The following is a 17,676-nucleotide window of genomic DNA, read 5'->3' as shown; positions in this document are numbered from 1 at the left end:
CTGGATACTCGTCACACACACACACACACATTTAGTCTCCCTTGGAGACTGGTTACCTGCACTACTGAACAAACAGGTGTTCTGGTGCTGGGGATGTGTTGTGATACTCTGTCTATTATGGGAGTGAAACCCTACATTAAGTAGGGAAGCGATTTTAAGGTCATAAATCGTGTTTAATTGGGCCCAATTGCTCATTAACTGGCAACTTTGTTTTGCATGTACCATTTCTTTTACAAAAAATTAACCCGTAAAAACTAAGTTTTTCACTATAAATCCTTTATATGCGTGGCATCGGGGCGGCTAGAGTCCTCTCGTCCTCTGGCTTGAGATGGCTGCCACCTATGGGTCAGATGATTGTCTGGCAGCATTAAGCAATTGGGAATTAAATATTTATTTATTTTTCCCTAAACCGTGTAAAATTTTGTAAACATTTTTTCACGAAAATGCATTGTCACGCACAACGAGTCTGTGTGCAAAATGTCAGCTCGATTGGATCACGGGAAGTGGGTTAAAAAACGACCGAAAGATTTGCACGGTCCTAAGCAAGCAAGCGAACTTAATATAAAGGATTTAAAAATAATAATAATTCTGCATTGCATCTGAAGTTGTGCTTTCGAGTCGGCAGTCTCTAGCGTTAACCATTTCGGTGACAGAATATTGCAAGGATTTTCTGATTTCTGCATCCATCCATCCATCGCTGGTTCTCTTTCAGAAGGAGAGATGAGGCACAAATAAATAAGAAACAAAATTATCTAGAATATTGTTCTGCGGCTGGTTGAGTTTCCTGAACATTGACTTAGAAGTAGATGCAACATCGTCTATAACTGTTAGCACCACCCTGGTGTATGCTCGTAACTAAATAGCAGATCTCGCCCACTTTCAGTTGGCTTCAATGTCACACTCCACGGAAATTCACTAGTGATGGGGCTCATATATTTGTAAGTGTTTAGCGTAAGATTCGAAGAAAATAAAAACTTCAGACTGACCACTGTCCCATGAGTGAAACCAATCGATGTCCAGGCTGCAATTTATTCGCCACATTTCAGCTTTTCTCGCCCTTCAAGAACACGATTACAATTTACATCACTCGCTCGGTTACAGTCGATTGTGCAGCTCCAATGTGCGCCGTGACCAAGCTAAGCAGGTTTGAGCCTTCAATCGTGACCGCCCTGCGTTAATTAGGTGTCATAGATTGCGGGACAATGTTGTGGGCAGCAGAGGGCAGTTGCAGTTCAGTCAATATCTGCACTGTACTTTTATGCCCCCTTTCCTTGCCTCTCCCCACCTATCACCAACCCACCCTTACCGGCATGGTGAAGTATGCTAAAATAGCTTCCCATGGCCCCGCATGGCGTGTGAATCTACAAAAGGGCTGTGCAGGTGAATGCCCAGAGTTCTTTGGTATTGATGCTGTGAGAGTTGCAAGATGTAGCGGGATGCAAGGTTTGAGTCCAGGCACTAGCTAGGAGAGCCATCACATCCGCAGGACTGATTGATCCACCAGTCCATTGACCATAGCTGATGATGGTGATGACAACAAATAATAACGAGATAGATTCCAGTGCTCGGTTAATGAAGGCGGGAAACCCCCGTACAAGCCTCGACCTGCTCGATGTGGCTGAGAATGTCCATGACATCACCAAGCCCGGCCCATCACTTCCCGTCCAGCGTCACACGTGGGAACATAGGTTTAACCATTTTTTATTATAACAATGTCGATGCTATCCGACGAGTCAAGTATTTGAATAATCAGCAGAGTAATGGACGAGTTAAAACACGTGCTCTCAGAAGGCAATGCGACTGATGGGTTGTTAGAAAAAATGTTTTCATGTGGATGAATATGAGATGGATATGTGAAGGAGATGTTACCGACTGTTTGTTTATTTAGTTTCAACTATTTTATTAATATAATGTTTTTTACCAGGCAAGGCTCACTGAGCTGTATAGCTCTTTTTTAGAAGTTACTGGACCAGAATTGATAGCTCAATGAAGTGGCTTATCACGTGGACATTTATAAAAGCCAAATACTATAAATACGCATTCATTATAAATGTGGAGGGAAAAACCGTAGGACCTAAAGAAAAAGCCAGGCATCCACTTCAGGGAGAACATGCAGGCGTCAAGAGTCGGGATCAAACCCACGATCTTCTATACCAGACGAGGTAGTTAACATCTCACCACCGTACTCCGTGCGTGTCTCCCTGCTCGCTCACGAACGCAGGAGCAGCTCTCCCAGGTGCTGGACGCGATGTTTGAGCGCCAGGTGGACAACGGCGAGCACGTCATCGACCAGGGTGACGACGGCGACAACTTCTACGTCATCGAGAGGTGGGGGGTGGTGCCGTCGCCAAAATTCCCCCCCTAATTGGGGTCAGGATTGAGAGAGGTGGGGCACAATGGGGGGCGGGGCTGTTTGGAGAGGCAAAGTGGCCCATTGGTGGTGGGTACCTTTGCCACTTGTTGCAAATCCAGCGACTGCCCTGATTGTCACTGTGTGTGCAATGACCACAAATAATGCGATGCGCCGTCCGCTTAACTCATTCTGGACTTTAAAGACCCCTAATGTCATTCGCAAGAGTAAACTAAAACTATCCTAAACTATTTAAATATTACCAGGTAGGACCCACTGAGCTATGTAGCTCTTTTTCAGAAGCGACCTGGTCACAAATGATAACTCAACGAAGTGGCATATCAGCATGTGGAAATTTTAATGCAGCCATATACTCTAAACGCATGTTGATTGTAAATGTGGAGGGAAAAATCGTAGGACCTGGATAAAAATCCACGTGACCACGAGGAGAACATGCAAACTCCAACAATGCAGGCATCAGGGTTGGTATCGAACTCACGATGTTCTGTATACCAGGCGAGGTAGTTAACATCTCGCCATGCCCACCCTACTGGTAGACTGATGCCCGAGGTCACTCTTGCAAATGACTCATCCTGCCTGGTCTCTTCAGCTCTCACCTGGTTACACAAAAATAAACCAGCCTGCCTGCGTCTGCTAAGTGTGCAACGTGGAGTAGATTTGTAAAAACCATTTGGCGATGATGATGTTTTATGGCAATTGGTGATCATCATTGACTTTCATACTCGGGTCATTCCATCAGACCTCAACCAGAGCTTCCCACCTCAAGATTTATATTTTGCTTACATTGTGTGTGGTGTGTGGGGGGGTGGATATAGCGCAGCAATGAAACCAGGCCAAATATTTACGCTCCGTTCTTTCTTCTTGCATATGGCTTGGTGAAGAGCAACATAAAGAAGGTGTAGTTAGTGTTATTATTTTTCAAGATCGATATCCACGTGTGAAAGCCACGCGATAGCTTCGGGAGAGGCTCGATGAATTGAATGAACTTAATTAATTGCTGCCCTGCTGCCGCTGCCTCTGTTGAGACATGTAGGCATGGTCCTACGCTGCAGTTGCCATCTCATTTCTTTTTTTAAACGTGTTTTTTCGGTTTTCATTATTATTTTCTTTATTTTATTCCACGCACCATCCCTTGAAATGTGCTACTGTTACCGCTTTCCTGTGCAGGCCGCCCTTTGGAAAATAGCCGTATAGCTCAATGGGCCTTAGCTGTCTCAAAAGAGTCTGAGTTTGCTGTTGTAAGTCAGAATCAGAGTCTGTATTTATCCTGGAGGAATCTGATGAGCTATAAAGCTCTTTTTCACAGATGTCCAGCAAAGGGGGATCAGAAAGTTCCAGCAACAAACAATACAAAAACACGATCGGCCATTTTGTGCCGACGTCATGGTCCAAATAAAAAGACAGTGACACGCAAGTGACGATTCAATTGGAATCTGCAATGCAATCCATCGCCCACCCAACCCCCCACTGCGAAAACTAGTCAGGCCCCTCCTTAAAGCAAGTCACAACACTTGGTGATTCTTTCCTGGGTAAACGCCCCTATTAATAATAACGAACAATCATCAATCGAGTTCTATTTGACAGAATGACCGCTGCCACGGCGTGGCGTGGACTGATATAAGACACAAGCAAAATGTTAATTGTCCAAAAGCAATCTGACTGCGTGCGCCGTATTATTACGCGTACGTATTGTAATGTGGCACTGTCTGCCATCGAGCTCCCCGTGGGTACACCATACAGTTAATCTCACTTCCTGGCCAGAGGGTCATGACGGCCGGGGCAGCAGAGATTGGAACCGGCAGTTATGCAATAGGGCCAGTGATGCGTGCTGAAGGCAAAGGCGCGGCCCTGCACTTGCTTGCTCGTGCCACTGCTGGTGGATGGTGGCCTCCACTGGAGGAAACTGTAGAGGGGTCCCCTACAAGAGGGTGTTTGGGCTACTCTTCCACCCTGGCCAGACGTCTTGGAAGGGGTTGGGCAGTGTACCTGCACTCTTAACCTCACAGCGCACGAGCCTGCCGATCGGTTCCCATGGTGCACAAGCACTGCTGGGTGATCGGAAGTGCGGTGAAATTTGTGACCCCTCAGACGTTGTTTCAACTTCCTGCGCCAGGGCGACCTCCGCGAGCCTAGCGTGCTGCCATCCACGACTCAGGAACCCGATGAGCTGTAAAGCTCTTTTTCACAGATGTCCAGTCGGGGCAAGGTAGAAAGTTATAACGGCAAACAATACATAAACACAATAGGAGTGCAAAGTATAGGAAAGTTAAGCAAATCACAAAAAAAGCTCAACTATGTTTTTTATTTCAGCAGCTAAAGCTATGGGCTCTATTTTTCAGAAGCGTCCTGGCCGCAAATGATAGCTAGTTCAACTAAGTGGCTTGTCATGGTGTTCGTTACCAAACTTCCCCATGCTCGTTCCAGATTGTTCCCCTAATTCGAGGTGTTAGGAAACCTTTTTTTTGTCGCAATGGTAGAATAGGACTTTCAAAGAGCTTTGGCGGGCGGCCATATGTTAACGCTGTCACCTCGGTAATTTCCGTCACACCAGGGGGGGTAGGCCTGCAGTGGCGGTGGTGACCGAACGTGCATAGATTATAAACTCTACATTGTTTTCCAGGTCGACAAACATTCCACTCTAGTATCTGATTAGAACGAACAAGATGCTCGCAGTGAAGGTACATAAGTATCAAATTATATATATCGACACTTTTAACATGAAATGCCAAGACAATTTAATCATCGCTTGTGGGCCATATGGAATGAAGGCCGCGTTAAAGTGAATTCCACGGGCTGTACCTACGAAATTAGGTCGTGGGTCATATCCGGCCGGTGGTCTGTGGGCTCCCCATCCCTGATTTAATCGAATTGCGGCTCTGCCGGCTTAAACTTCACAGTGCTTGGCTTAGGACCCAAGCATGGTCAGGTTTTTGCAAATCCTGGCGGAGAGGTCCAATTTAACTTGACAACATGATCTTATGCAAGCACAGATTCTTATCAGCCTCTCTGTAGACGCCCCATTCACAAGCATCTATGCGGGCCTTTGTGATCACAATTAGGGGCATTGAGGCGTTATAAAAGGAGGAAAATGTGTTCTGGCAGTTACATTTCAAGCAGGCGAACGTGTAAGTGCAAGTCCTGCCTTACCATTGTCATCGTCACCATCACGGTGAGACGTGGCCTATCCACTTTCTGGATAAAGGCCTCACCATGCCGTTGCCATCCCTCCCAGCTCCAGAGTTTCCGCAATGAATCTCACTCCAGCATGTGAGCCGATTGCGTTGCTCCATCTCTCCCCGGTGGTTGTCTTCCCGGGTGCGGTTCCCGTTCTGGTTCTTTACCGCCAGCTTATTGCCGCACGCCCATCCCTCCTATCGACACGTCCTGTCTCAAGCCCGTTCACTTTTCTGAACGATCTGTTTATGCGCTTCTGTAATTCCGAGCGCTTCTCTCTCCGCCCTTGTTTTTGCACGCTGTCACTCTCAGCCAAAAATAAATTGTTACCGCTTCATATCGGAACCCGCGTCGCATGCGTCATCTAGCTGACTCGCTAATTAGAGCCGGAAACGTTCCACGTTACGACACCGCCGTTTTGTATTGCCTAAAATGCAGTTATCGCTTCACGCTGGAATGCAATGAGGGTGGAGGAGGGGGAAAAAATATCAACAACAAATTACCCTTCCAAACAGTTTTCCCACTACTGCAACGGAAAATGCTCAGTGCTCGCTCGGTGCAAATCCCAGCTGACCCTTAGGCAATTCCGGCGAACGGCGCTGGCAAAACTTTTTGACCATAATCGTGGCGCGATGCGGCAATCCGTCCCCACTGCTTTGCCGTGTGCTTCTCCCTGTGCTTCTCCCTGTTTGCTTTGCGCTGTGGGTACCCATAAGAGAAAGAGCGTTAATCCTTCGCCAACCGCTCTTGGTTTATTGACATGCGTGCAGTTGAAAGGGCCCCTTCAGGTTATATTTGGTGCAGGTGTAACGGGTTCCGGAGACACTTGTAGAGGTAACTTCTTTATTACAATGCAACACTCCAACAGTCCAACTCTCCAACAGTCCTGATACTCTGTTACAGCCTAGGTACACAGCCTAGCTACACAGCCTAGATACTCTACTCTGGCTACGCTCCGGAACTCGCCTTTACAAAGTCGTAGAGTCGGGAGTTCCAGAGTCCCACCACTGGCTCTCACAGCATCCCAGGGTCTTCAGATGGCTGGTCGTGGGTCTTGGGTCTTGAGTTACAACTGGCCCTGATCGTCCAGGAAGCTCCGCTTATATGCCCAGTCCCCAACGAGGGGTGGGGCCGTGTGCGCCCCCAGATATCCCACAGAGCACACACAGCCCCCCCCTTTGGCGGTGCCAAGGGGATTAAGCGCCTGGGAACTCAACGCCTGACGGCAAGAGGCTTAAGCGTCTGACCCGCCTGAGAACCCACGCCTGGCGCCAAGGGGATTAAGCGCCTGGCCCTCCCAGGGACCCAGAGCCCCCAGCAGCCCCTCCCTTCTTATGTCACTACATTACCCCCCTCTATGTAGCCTCCAGCTGTACCGGCTGTCAATAATTAGAAAGTTTAAATTAACGAAAGGGAGAGAGAGAAAAAAAAAATACGCGAGCCTCAACAGGAAAAGAAAAGAGAACAAGAAAGCAACCATAAATACCATAACCAACCTGTACAACTCTACACTATATACAAGCATCAATCAACAAAAAGGTGAAGCAATGACACGTGAACAAACAACCCGCGGCACACCTAGCCCTCCTCGGGATCCGCATAGAAAACGGGGAATTAACAACAACAAATATACAGATTCCGACGCGTTGGATGCACAACCACCGCATGGATGGCAGGGTTCCACACCACCCTGCCAGCCTCCCCATCCGTCAGGTGGAGAGAAGGCGAAGACCAACATGTCGAGCATCCCTCTACACACACTTATCCGGACGTCTGTCTACGTCCCGGGTCGAGAAGTCGTACTTCAGGGCCGACCCATGTACTGGGCAAAGAAGTCGCACTTCAGGGCTGCTCCAGTATCTACATTTTTAAATATATATATAAAATTTACATTACACAACCAAAATAAATCTGCCTGCTCCTGTCCATAAATGGTGGCCGCACCCACGAACCGCATCTCCAAAAGGCATCCCATGCTTGCGTTCCAGCAGCCCTCAATGAGGACCACCACCGACATTACATGTCAACCGTTAGCACCCCCCGCCTTTCCAACGTGGCGCCTCCATCCTAAAACTGCGCACGTCGGCCATATCGGGGGGGAATTTCCGTGTTACCACCCCACCGCCTTTCCGACGCGGCGTCACAACCAGTAGCACGCGTCGGCCATATCGGGGGGCTTCAACCCAGTCTCTCTCCAAGACTCGCATCGCAGCATATAGCTGTACCGACCGAGCTGAGACCCAATCTCTCTCCAAGACTCGCATCGCAGCATATAGCTGTACCGACCGAGCTGAGACCCAATCTCTCTCCAAGACTCGCATCGCAGCATATAGCTGTACCGACCGAGCTGAGACCCAGTCTCTCTCCAAGACTCGCATCGCAGCATATAGCTGTACCGACCGAGCTGAGACCCAATCTCTCTCCAAGACTCGCATCGCAGCATATAGCTGTACTGACCGAGCTGAGACGACCCATCGTTCACTCCCTGCACAACATGCACCCTAACAACTGAGGGATACAGTCCCAACGTAACGGGACAACTACACCTGAACACCACGAATCTCCAGCCCACTGTTTCAACGCGCCTCGGAGTGTTTCAATCTCCGGGCCGTCAGGGCGAGCCTACTGCTCCAGACGCACCACGGAGTGTTTCAATCTCCGGGCTGTCAGGTCAAGCCGTCAGCCATAGCATGACGGGACCACACTCTCCGAGCCATGTGAGCACACAGCCCACTAGGCTAGACATGCCACGGAGTGTCTCTATCTCCGGGCTGTCAGGTCAAGCCGTCAGCCATAGCATGACGGGACCACAACTCTCGTGTTAGACACGCAACACCCGCTGGCCCATCCTGGTCAGGATCTGCACCCCAAGATATTTGAGAGCCAGCCTGACAATTCCAAATCCTTGGCAGCATGTCATCATCTGAAGATAAATGCCCCATACAGTCTATACATCGTTAACAATGACAGCACAAGCTATACATTAACAATCACGAACAAAGCTCAATACAAACCATACATTGTTAACAATCACAAGCAAAGTTTCGCACACACATTGACAACACTTACGAGCGAAGCTCCACACAGTTTACCCAACAACAGTCACAATTCCCCGACGACAACGAAGAAAATGTCAACAAAAAAATCATTAATCAGGAGCGCGTAAATGTACGAAATGTCAGGGGCCTGGTCTCCCGACCTCCAACCTTTGGCCAGAGCAGCAAAGCCGGCGACCAGCGTGTCGGTCCATGTGCCGGCCCTGGCGCTGGTTACAGTAAGAATGGCGCCCTCACTGTCCGGTCGCAGCGCTGATGACGCGGTATGCTAGGTTGAAGCCAGCTGTCGTCCGGCAGTGAAGGTCGCAGCGCTGATGACGCGGCGTTGCTAGGTTGCAAACAGCTGTCACCCGGCGGTGAGGGACGCAGCGCTGATGACGCGGCGTCGTCTGGTTGGCCCACGCTGGGCCCGGAAGTGACGTCGCTCCCAGCGGTCATTGCTCCCCCAGCAGAAGTGACGACACACCCGGATGTATTTGCGGCTGGAACGGCTGCCATCTTTGTGTGGGAGCCGGCGGAATGGCGCGGCTGCTGCGCCGCCTCTCTCCCTCCTGCCTCCGCCTGTGAGCGACGCATGTCGTCCAGGATGGAGACGGTGGCGTGGAGCAGCTCGGTGAGGCGAAGCAGCGTTTCCTCCATTGCTGCTCCCGACGCTGGAGGAGGATCGGCAGGTGTGGTGGACGACTGCTCAGCCGGCGGTGCAGCGTCGTTGTCGGCCCGAGTTGGCTGCCCCGTCGCCGCTTGCTCTTCAACATCGCCGTCAGGACTGAAGGTACGTGGCTCACTTCTTGTCTCCATTGCCACTTCTGACGCCAAATGTAACGGGTTCCGGAGACACTTGTAGAGGTAACTTCTTTATTACAATACAACAGTCCAACTCTCCAACAGTCCTGATACTCTGTTACAGCCTAGGTACACAGCCTAGCTACACAGCCTAGATACTCTACTCTGGCTACGCTCCGGAACTCGCCCTCACAAAGTCGTAGAGTCGGGAGTTCCAGAGTCCCACCACTGGCTCTCACAGCATCCCACGGTCTTCAGATGGCTGGTCGTGGGTCTTGGGTCTTGAGTTACAACTGGCCCTGATCGTCCAGGAAGCTCTGCTTATATGCCCAGTCCCCAACGAGGGGTGGGGCCGTGTGCGCCCCCAGATATCCCACAGAGCACACACAGCCCCCCCCTTTGGCGGCGCCAAGGGGATTAAGCGCCTGGGAACTCAACGCCTGACGGCAAGAGGCTTAAGCGTCTGACCCGCCTGAGAACCCACGCCTGGCGCCAAGGGGATTAAGCGCCTGGCCCTCCCAGGGACCCAGAGCCCCCAGCAGCCCCTCCCTTCTTATGTCACTACACAGGTGTTAATTGAGTTGGCATTTTCAGTCCCAGCCTTATTCTAGTTGACAACAGCCTACGCAATTTTTGTAAAGTTTCAAGTTCGTAGATTTTATGCAGTTGCTGTCATAATTTTGTCAGCTATACAGTCACAAATGTAATCCACTCTGAAATCATTTATAACTTTCATCAATAACCAATTACCATTGTGGGGCTTGCACTACAGTATCTAATGGCGTTGTTGAATAATTTCTGCCCACGTGTTCATGCGGACTCATTGATTTCGCCTTGCTGGGGTCTTGTCACGCCGTGGTCCCTCGTGGGTAATCGTAGCCATTTCTCGCATGCGGGCTAGTACACTGCTCACGGCCAGAGAGTTCCTCATGAAAACGCCTTGGTCCAACGCGTGACCAGACACTCACGGCACACAGAATTGAACACACCCCCCCCCCTGCCCTCAAATAAATCACGTCTTATGAACCAACCTAGATAACTCGTGAGATATTACTGTGCCTTACATATGTAATGCGAGCATAAACGGGGTGGTTGCTGGCCTCCGCGCCAATCACACGGCCCGGAGCATTGGGGGGCGGAGCCTGGTCGGCGGAGCGTGTGGGAGGAGCCACTGCTCACCTCGGCTCCAATGGGAGACGAGGTGAATGGGGGGGGGGCAGAGACAGGGGCAGTACGGGAAGGAGGAGTCAGGGTCACATGATGGGAAGGATAAAGGGGGAGAGCCAGAAGAGATCGAGGAGTTGGAACGGAGCGAGAATAGGGGAAGCCACGCTGGGCAGTGCGGGAGGAGCGGCGCCATCTGCCACGTGGTCGAAGACCTACACACACCGTCGGCCAGCGGTGTGCGTGGGGTAGACGGGGCTAGCGGTGTGTGAGGGACTAGCAGAGTGTGCGGGGCACACGTGGCTAGTGAGTGACTAGCGGAGTGTGCGGGGCACACGGAGAGAGCGGAGCAGCCACCAGTGAGTGCGGGCCACACGGAGCGTGCACGGGGCGCGCGGCGGAGGCGGCGCGGGTCCGGTCGAGGACCAGCGGGGTGCGATACGAAGAACCTAAATAAACGACAACGGAGACCAAGAGAGCCTGACAGTCGTTTATTACGCATAACACCCGCTTACCATTTACAACAAATTAATACATTGACTTAAGCTTAATGAGCAGCAGATGAAATCTCCTAAGTTGTGTGGGTTGCCACAAAGGGAATGTAGTAGTTTGGTTGTGGAGGAAGTGATGAATACTGCGAGTGTTATTTACTTTGTCTCAACGGTCCCTGGCTTTCTTGCTCCGTGTGTTGTTTGAGAGCAAGCTGCAGTCCCTTGCCCCAGAGCCAAGCTCATCTCGAATTCCATCTTTGTCGCCCGCTCCACGCAACCCCAGCATTTGGAATCAAATTCCTGTTAACGAGCTGCATTGTCGGCGCCCATTGTGAATGACGGAGCGTGGTGTCCGTCTTGCCTGTCTGTACAATCATTATCGTCATCATACAATGGGCTTCTAGTAAGAAGTATATATAATTAACTCGGTGTATTCCGATCATCGTTTTGACATCAATCTACTTTTAATGAGCTGCTGTGTGTCCTTTGAATGATGTAAGGTAGTGTCTGTCTTGCCTTTCTGTCAAAGCGTCCTCATCATAATTGTCCATTTAATTGTGGTAATTAGGTATGAATCACAACGTATATTCGTATGAGCTGAGTAAGTTTACTCTCTTTACAGAATTGTTTTCCCTTTAATGACTATCGCTGATGCCAAGTGGTGTGGTAATGCACTGCGACTCGTTCCACCGGAAAATCTGGCAACTACCTGCTGATACTGGTTGTAACTATCAGTTTTTCCCTCCACATTTAAAAACATGCGTTTAGATTATTTGGCTGCTATACATTTCCACGTGATGAGCCACTTCGTTGAGCTATCATTTTTGGCCAGGTCGCTTCTGAAAATGAGCTATACAGCTCAGTGGGGCTCACCTGGTAAAATACAAAAATAGTTTAAAAATAAGTTTAATATTGCCACATTTGTTCACGTGACAACTTTATTAATTGGCTGTATTGGGTGGAGGAGGGTGTCGACACAAATTTTCCTCGTGTGATTGAACCCAAAAGTTGTGCTTTTACCATTAATCTAAAAAATATAAACTTCATATCTGCAGAGATATATAAACTGTTATATATATTCTGTCAGGACAGGTAAGTCCACTTTCCATTAATGATTTGAACTATAAACAGGTTTTCTTTGTAAAAATAAGCTCAACTTTTAATGATGTAAGGGGAGACAGGCAATATTTAAAAAGTTTGTTTAATGTTTTTAAAGGTAATTAACTGCCAAGTGTCGTTTTCAAATTATTATCTTCACAATAAAAGCTCTTTCCAAGATTTAAAAGTTTAACTTTCACACTTCTACTCACAAGAGATGTCATTTCAGTTTAAAATTTACCCATTTAGGTGGCCGGGAGGCTCAGAGGTCATTGAGTCGGCACATTTGAGATCCTTGGTTCGAGTCCAGGATTGTGCCACCCGTGATTGAACCGGGTTCTCAAGTTGAGCAAGTTGATGGTCTCGGCTTGGTTACCTCCAGCTCTGAACATTAAAAATGCTGGATTGTAAGACACGTGACAAACGCCCTGCGCATGGTGGATTAAAGGCAGGCTCGGTGCATTGGTAAAGAGGACGATTGAAGTTCAAGTGGGGAGCAGTGGCGCAATTGTTCGCACACTGTGCTACGAACCCGGCGACTCGAGTTTTATCCCCGCTCATGGCCAACAGCAGTGACGATTATTATCCGAACCGGTCCTGGGCCTTCCCTAGATCAACTCAGCTTTAATTAAGTACACGGTGCGGTGTATAAACATTGCCAGTGGGGTGACAAAGGCGGCCAGGCATGGCAACCCACCCCCTCGTGTGCCGTGCCGGCTTTCATAGGTGCTCGCTAACAGCACTTGCCCCAAAACTCTGTTCAGGCTATTCGGGGGAGCTTTGTCTTGAAGTTCAAGTGACTCAAAGCCCTGCCTGCTGTCATAGTTTTGAACGAAAATGTCATTGTCTTGTGACATGACACCAGTGGCGTTACAGCAGTGGCGTTACAGCAGTCGCATTACACCAGTGATACAACCCTAGGTTTGCGATGCATCCATCGCACAGGTAAACTAAGTGTACAATAACAGAGCTTGTGAATTTTAAGCATTATATAATGCCACATACAGCAGCTCGTTCTCATTCCACAGCCGCATGAAGTCCTCCCCACACCGTGTCTGCCATAGGGATTGTTTTACTATACTTCACCGCACTGGTCAATGTGAGTTGGTGAAGTTGGGGGTTGGCGGGGTGGTTGGGGCCTTGGGCTGGTTGAGATATCACTCGTCACAAACGATATTCACCATGGCCAAGTATTGCCTGGCGAAGGTCGCCATGTTGGTAGTGCAGTGCACTACCCATGGCTGCCTCCAGGCCGATGCAACTCAGCGGTCCGTTGAGTTGCGTAATTTCCTTTTGACAGAATGCGGCATTCGGCGCGGAGGTTGTGTCGGATGTACCCTTGGGAAAATGTACAGATTATTTAGGATTTATAAACTTGGGGTCGTGTGTTTTCGGTTCCCCCCCCCACCTCCAAATAATTACACAATGAATAACCAATTGAATGAGAACATTCGGTATCTGCACTGTTCTTGTAGCACAAAGGCTATCTCGAAAGCACTGTAGTTACGATCAGACACCTGGCATGGTACACGGTGTCTCAAGTGGGGAGCACTCGAGGTGCAGGAGGAGTCTGGCGAGATTCACTCTCAATTCCTGGGCACGCACGAAGACACAGAACAGATGCTGTGCGGCCACGCCACAGTCCCTCATCAAGCCAGGATGTTAACTGTGTTTCTGTTTTGATTACGGATATTAAAATCTCTTCTGGAGGCCCTCAGTATTAATTGGGTAATAGTTTAAGGACGTCAATCCAGCGAATCGTGACCATCCGAGTGTGCTTTTGGTGTGGTGTACGATGCACGCTCAAAGGTAGCTTTCTTTTTTACACGCTTTTTATTAACTCACTCTGTTGTATCCTCAAATCTTGTCACTCAATTTTTACCCACTTCCCAATGTGGTTTCGACTGCAAACTTGGTATACTTATGTCATACTTATGACAATGCTATATTCTATCATTAAATATAAAAAATATATATTTTTAAACATTCTTTTTTATGTTATGTTTCGGCTTGGGTCTAATTGTCCACGCTCAACTGACGTTAGCTGTAAATCACCACGGTCCCTTACATTATGGCAAACTTCGGGCTCACTTCCTGGAGTCGTGGAGTTCTTCCATTACTAGTACGGTACATTTCATTCAAGCGTGTTTTTTAAAAAGTTTTTTTAAATATTACTTATTTTGCAACGACTTGTCGCCATGCTGTCCCACTGGCCGCTTTCCTCTGTGCCAGGCAAGGAGAGTTGTGGACTCTTGAGCCATGCGAGTTCGGTCTAACGTTCGAGTACAATGGTCACCGGTACTGACTTTACGGCTGTCTGAGTTCACAATAAAACGCCTCGCTCACACACTCGCTCAATCAAACAAGCTGCCAGGCTGGCACATTGAGGGGGAGCCCTTTGCTTATGTCATGGGATTTTGACAGCACAAAGAAATGCTGTGCGCAGAAACACGTCGGTGCCCAAACTGACACCCGCTCGGCTCCCACCCCATCCTCGGGTTACTGCACCACCTGTCCTGGGGTTTTAACCAGGATCATCGTCCTCTGTCCTGGGAGCTTTGCAAGTCTGTCTGAGAAGTGTAAAAGTCCCGGTTTGTGTTGGTTGCGTAATAATAATACAGTCGTTCCCTGGTTAAACAGTGACATTGGTTCACAGTTTTTCGGTTAACATTTCGCCTTCCATAGGACCCCATGGTTTTGACTAATATTATTTTGATGACCGGTATGTGTTTACGTTATGTATGTGGGGTACCAATTTCGGCCAATCCGAGCGCTTGTCAGTGGGTTGAAACATGCCCTCAGCCAATCAGCGATGCCCATTTATGAGCTTTTAGACCTCGACTGGCTTTGTTTACATTACGTTTTCTGTCTTGGCAGTGGAAACAGCTCTCTTGCAGACTGTGATTATTGTGCTTATTTCTCAACTTATAAGTCAATTCGATTAACAATTATTTCGGTTCACAGTAGTTTTTGTGGAACGGATTATAAAAACGTGAACCGAGGGACCAATGCAATAACGACGACGTACCGTGAAGGACGACACACCTTTTGGCCGTCATTGCCAGCGGATACGGCTTGCTGCTCGTTCGCAGAATTGCACAGGGTCACGAGCGTTATACGGTGCAATGCTCGGATGATGCGGTCAAGTACAGTCATCCCTTCTTCCCGTATTGTTGATAATCTCCTTCTTCCCCATAATCTGTCTTTGATTTAAAGAGGGCTGTAAAATTTGACACTGGAGTTGCAGCGGCACTTGTCTTTGGTTCAATAAGCAATCGATGCGGTGATGTCTTTTGTTATTTCTCACAAGTCATTAAATACATGTACGGCAAGCCAGGCCACAACATATGTGCGTAGCCACAAGTTAAGAGCTGTTTGAGGTGACCTGGTGGCTCAGAGGGCAGAGCGCTGAGCCAACGCCACTGAGAGTTAAATTCTGGGCCTCAGTTGTCCTCTGATGAAACTGGCTTCAAAAGTGTCGTGAATTGATGTCCTTATTCCAATCACCAATGATTGCGCACACAATAAAACCCATCAAATTAATTTTAGTCTTTCACTAAGTTTGGTTTAATTGTCTGCCAAGCAGTGAATTGGTTGAATCATCAATAGCAGCAGCAGCTATGGTCAATCCACCGCTGGATTAAAGCCTGCCAAGCTGCTGCCATCTTACGATCCTGCGATAGGGTTGCACCCCTGGGCTTAGTTTCTCAGCGAATATCTTCTGGGTCGTTTAATAGATTGGAGTAGGCTTGTGAGACATGGTGCCTCGAGCTAGGTGGTATACTGAAAGTGTCGTGCCGCGTGTGGAAATACTTTCTGGGTCACTGAACCGAAAAAAATCTGGACTGATATTAAGCCCTGGTTACCAATGCTGCAGTTTAGTATACCTATTTATACTGCTAAAGTAAACTTAACTTTTTTTTATTTTACCAGGTAAAGCCCACTGAGCTAAGAAACTCTTTTTCATAAGTGACCTGGCCACAAATGAGAGCTCAACTTTTATTTATTTTGTATGGTATGTAAGCAACAGTTTCTTGAATGGTAAGGTCCTTCAACCAATCCAAGGCGGCAGTAGAAGCTGTATGGATTGCAGTAATGCCGCCAGAGTGTGCATGGATGGCACACTTGTCGTTGATGTGTTTGATGCTCAACGAAGTGGCTTATCACGTTAAAAAATGTAGCAGCCAAATACTCTAAACGCCTGTTTCTAAATGTGGAGGGAAAAACCAGAGTATCCGGAGAAAAATCCACGCGACCACGCGAACTCCAAATATACAGCAGGCGTCAGAATCGGGATCGAACCCACAACCTCCTGTATACCAGACGAGGTAGTTAATGTCTCACCACGGTGGCGAGTAGTGGACAAGAAGCGGGCAAACAGATTTGAGAAATTCGCCGGTAGATAAAGCCCTACTACCTGCTCACCATCATTTATGAGGAGGGCAACTGTAAATTAACGACGGATCCTGCGCGTGCACCTGTGCCATCCGTTCTCTTCTTTTCCAGAGGCGTGTTCGATATCTTCGTGAAGATAGATGGGGCGCCCAAGAAGGTGGGCTGCTATGACAACCGGGGCAGCTTCGGCGAGCTGGCGCTCATGTACAACACGCCGCGAGCCGCCACCATCGTGGCCACCACCGAAGGCTCGCTCTGGGCCATGGTGGGTGCACGCACTGCTCGCACGCACACGCGTCATCACGCTGTCGCCTTCTTCCTATCACGTCCAGCTTCCTTGAAGGGGGGGGAGGCTGCGGGGTCCACGAAATTCCAACGTAAGCAGCAGTAGCAGGATAGTTCGAATGAGACAAAACATTCGGTACTCTTTGGTTCTTTCGGTAAAGTCACGTAGGTAGAAAAATAATAGATCTTGACGTTCCGATTGCAACACAAGCAATCGTCATCAGGTGGGACAACCACAGCAAGAAACAACTGCTGAAGTAGGCGAGAGATCTGCCGTGGCACGAGGTTATATAGTAGGCCTCGGCAGTAGGGGGGAGAGAGAAGGTGGGGGAGGAGGCGGGGCAGAAAGTAGACCCCGCAGCAGCACCCGGGTCACTGGAGTAGAGATCGGAGAGAGATGCGCAGAGAGAGACACACAGAGAGTCAGAGATAAACTTTACCTGGTTAATAACGTCCTTCCAATGAGCAAACTGAGCAATCATTGGAAGGACGTTATTAACCAGGTAAAGGCTTAACTGACTGTGATGTTTCCATCCTACCTGCCTATGGCAGCTGTTATTTCCGACTCTATGTGTCTTTCTCTCTCTCTCTGTACATCTCTCTCCAATCTCTACTCCAGTGACCCGGGTGCTGCCGCAGGGTCCACTTTCTGCCCCGCCTCCTCCCCTCCTTCTCTCTCCCCCCCTACTGTCGAGGCCTACTATATAACCTCGTGCCACGGCAGATCTCTCGCCTACTTCAGCAGTTTTTTCTTGCTGTGGTTGTCTCACCTGATGACAATTGTTTGTGTTGCGATCGAAACGTCGTGATCTATTATTTTTCTACCTACGTGACTTTACCGAAAGAACCAAAGAGTATG

General features: G+C 48.8%; 1 protein-coding gene across 2 annotated transcripts in view; it reads left to right on the top strand.

The window, feature by feature from the left end:
- Positions 1 to 17,676, top strand: part of LOC133355636 (cAMP-dependent protein kinase type II-alpha regulatory subunit-like) — a 99,015-nt gene that overhangs the window by 66,627 nt on the left and 14,712 nt on the right. For both annotated transcript variants that reach the window (XM_061573006.1, XM_061573005.1), the window contains exons 5-6: positions 2,222 to 2,328; positions 16,644 to 16,797. In XM_061573006.1, coding sequence (XP_061428990.1) covers positions 2,222 to 2,328; positions 16,644 to 16,797 — 261 coding nt within the window. The remainder of the gene's footprint in view (positions 1 to 2,221; positions 2,329 to 16,643; positions 16,798 to 17,676) is intronic.

The sequence above is a fragment of the Lethenteron reissneri genome, chromosome 51, assembly GCF_015708825.2.
Source record: "Lethenteron reissneri isolate LAM-NWPU_2019-01 chromosome 51, ASM1570882v1, whole genome shotgun sequence".
Classification (NCBI taxonomy): domain Eukaryota; kingdom Metazoa; phylum Chordata; class Hyperoartia; order Petromyzontiformes; family Petromyzontidae; genus Lethenteron; species Lethenteron reissneri.
This window is presented reverse-complemented; position numbering and strand designations above follow the sequence as displayed.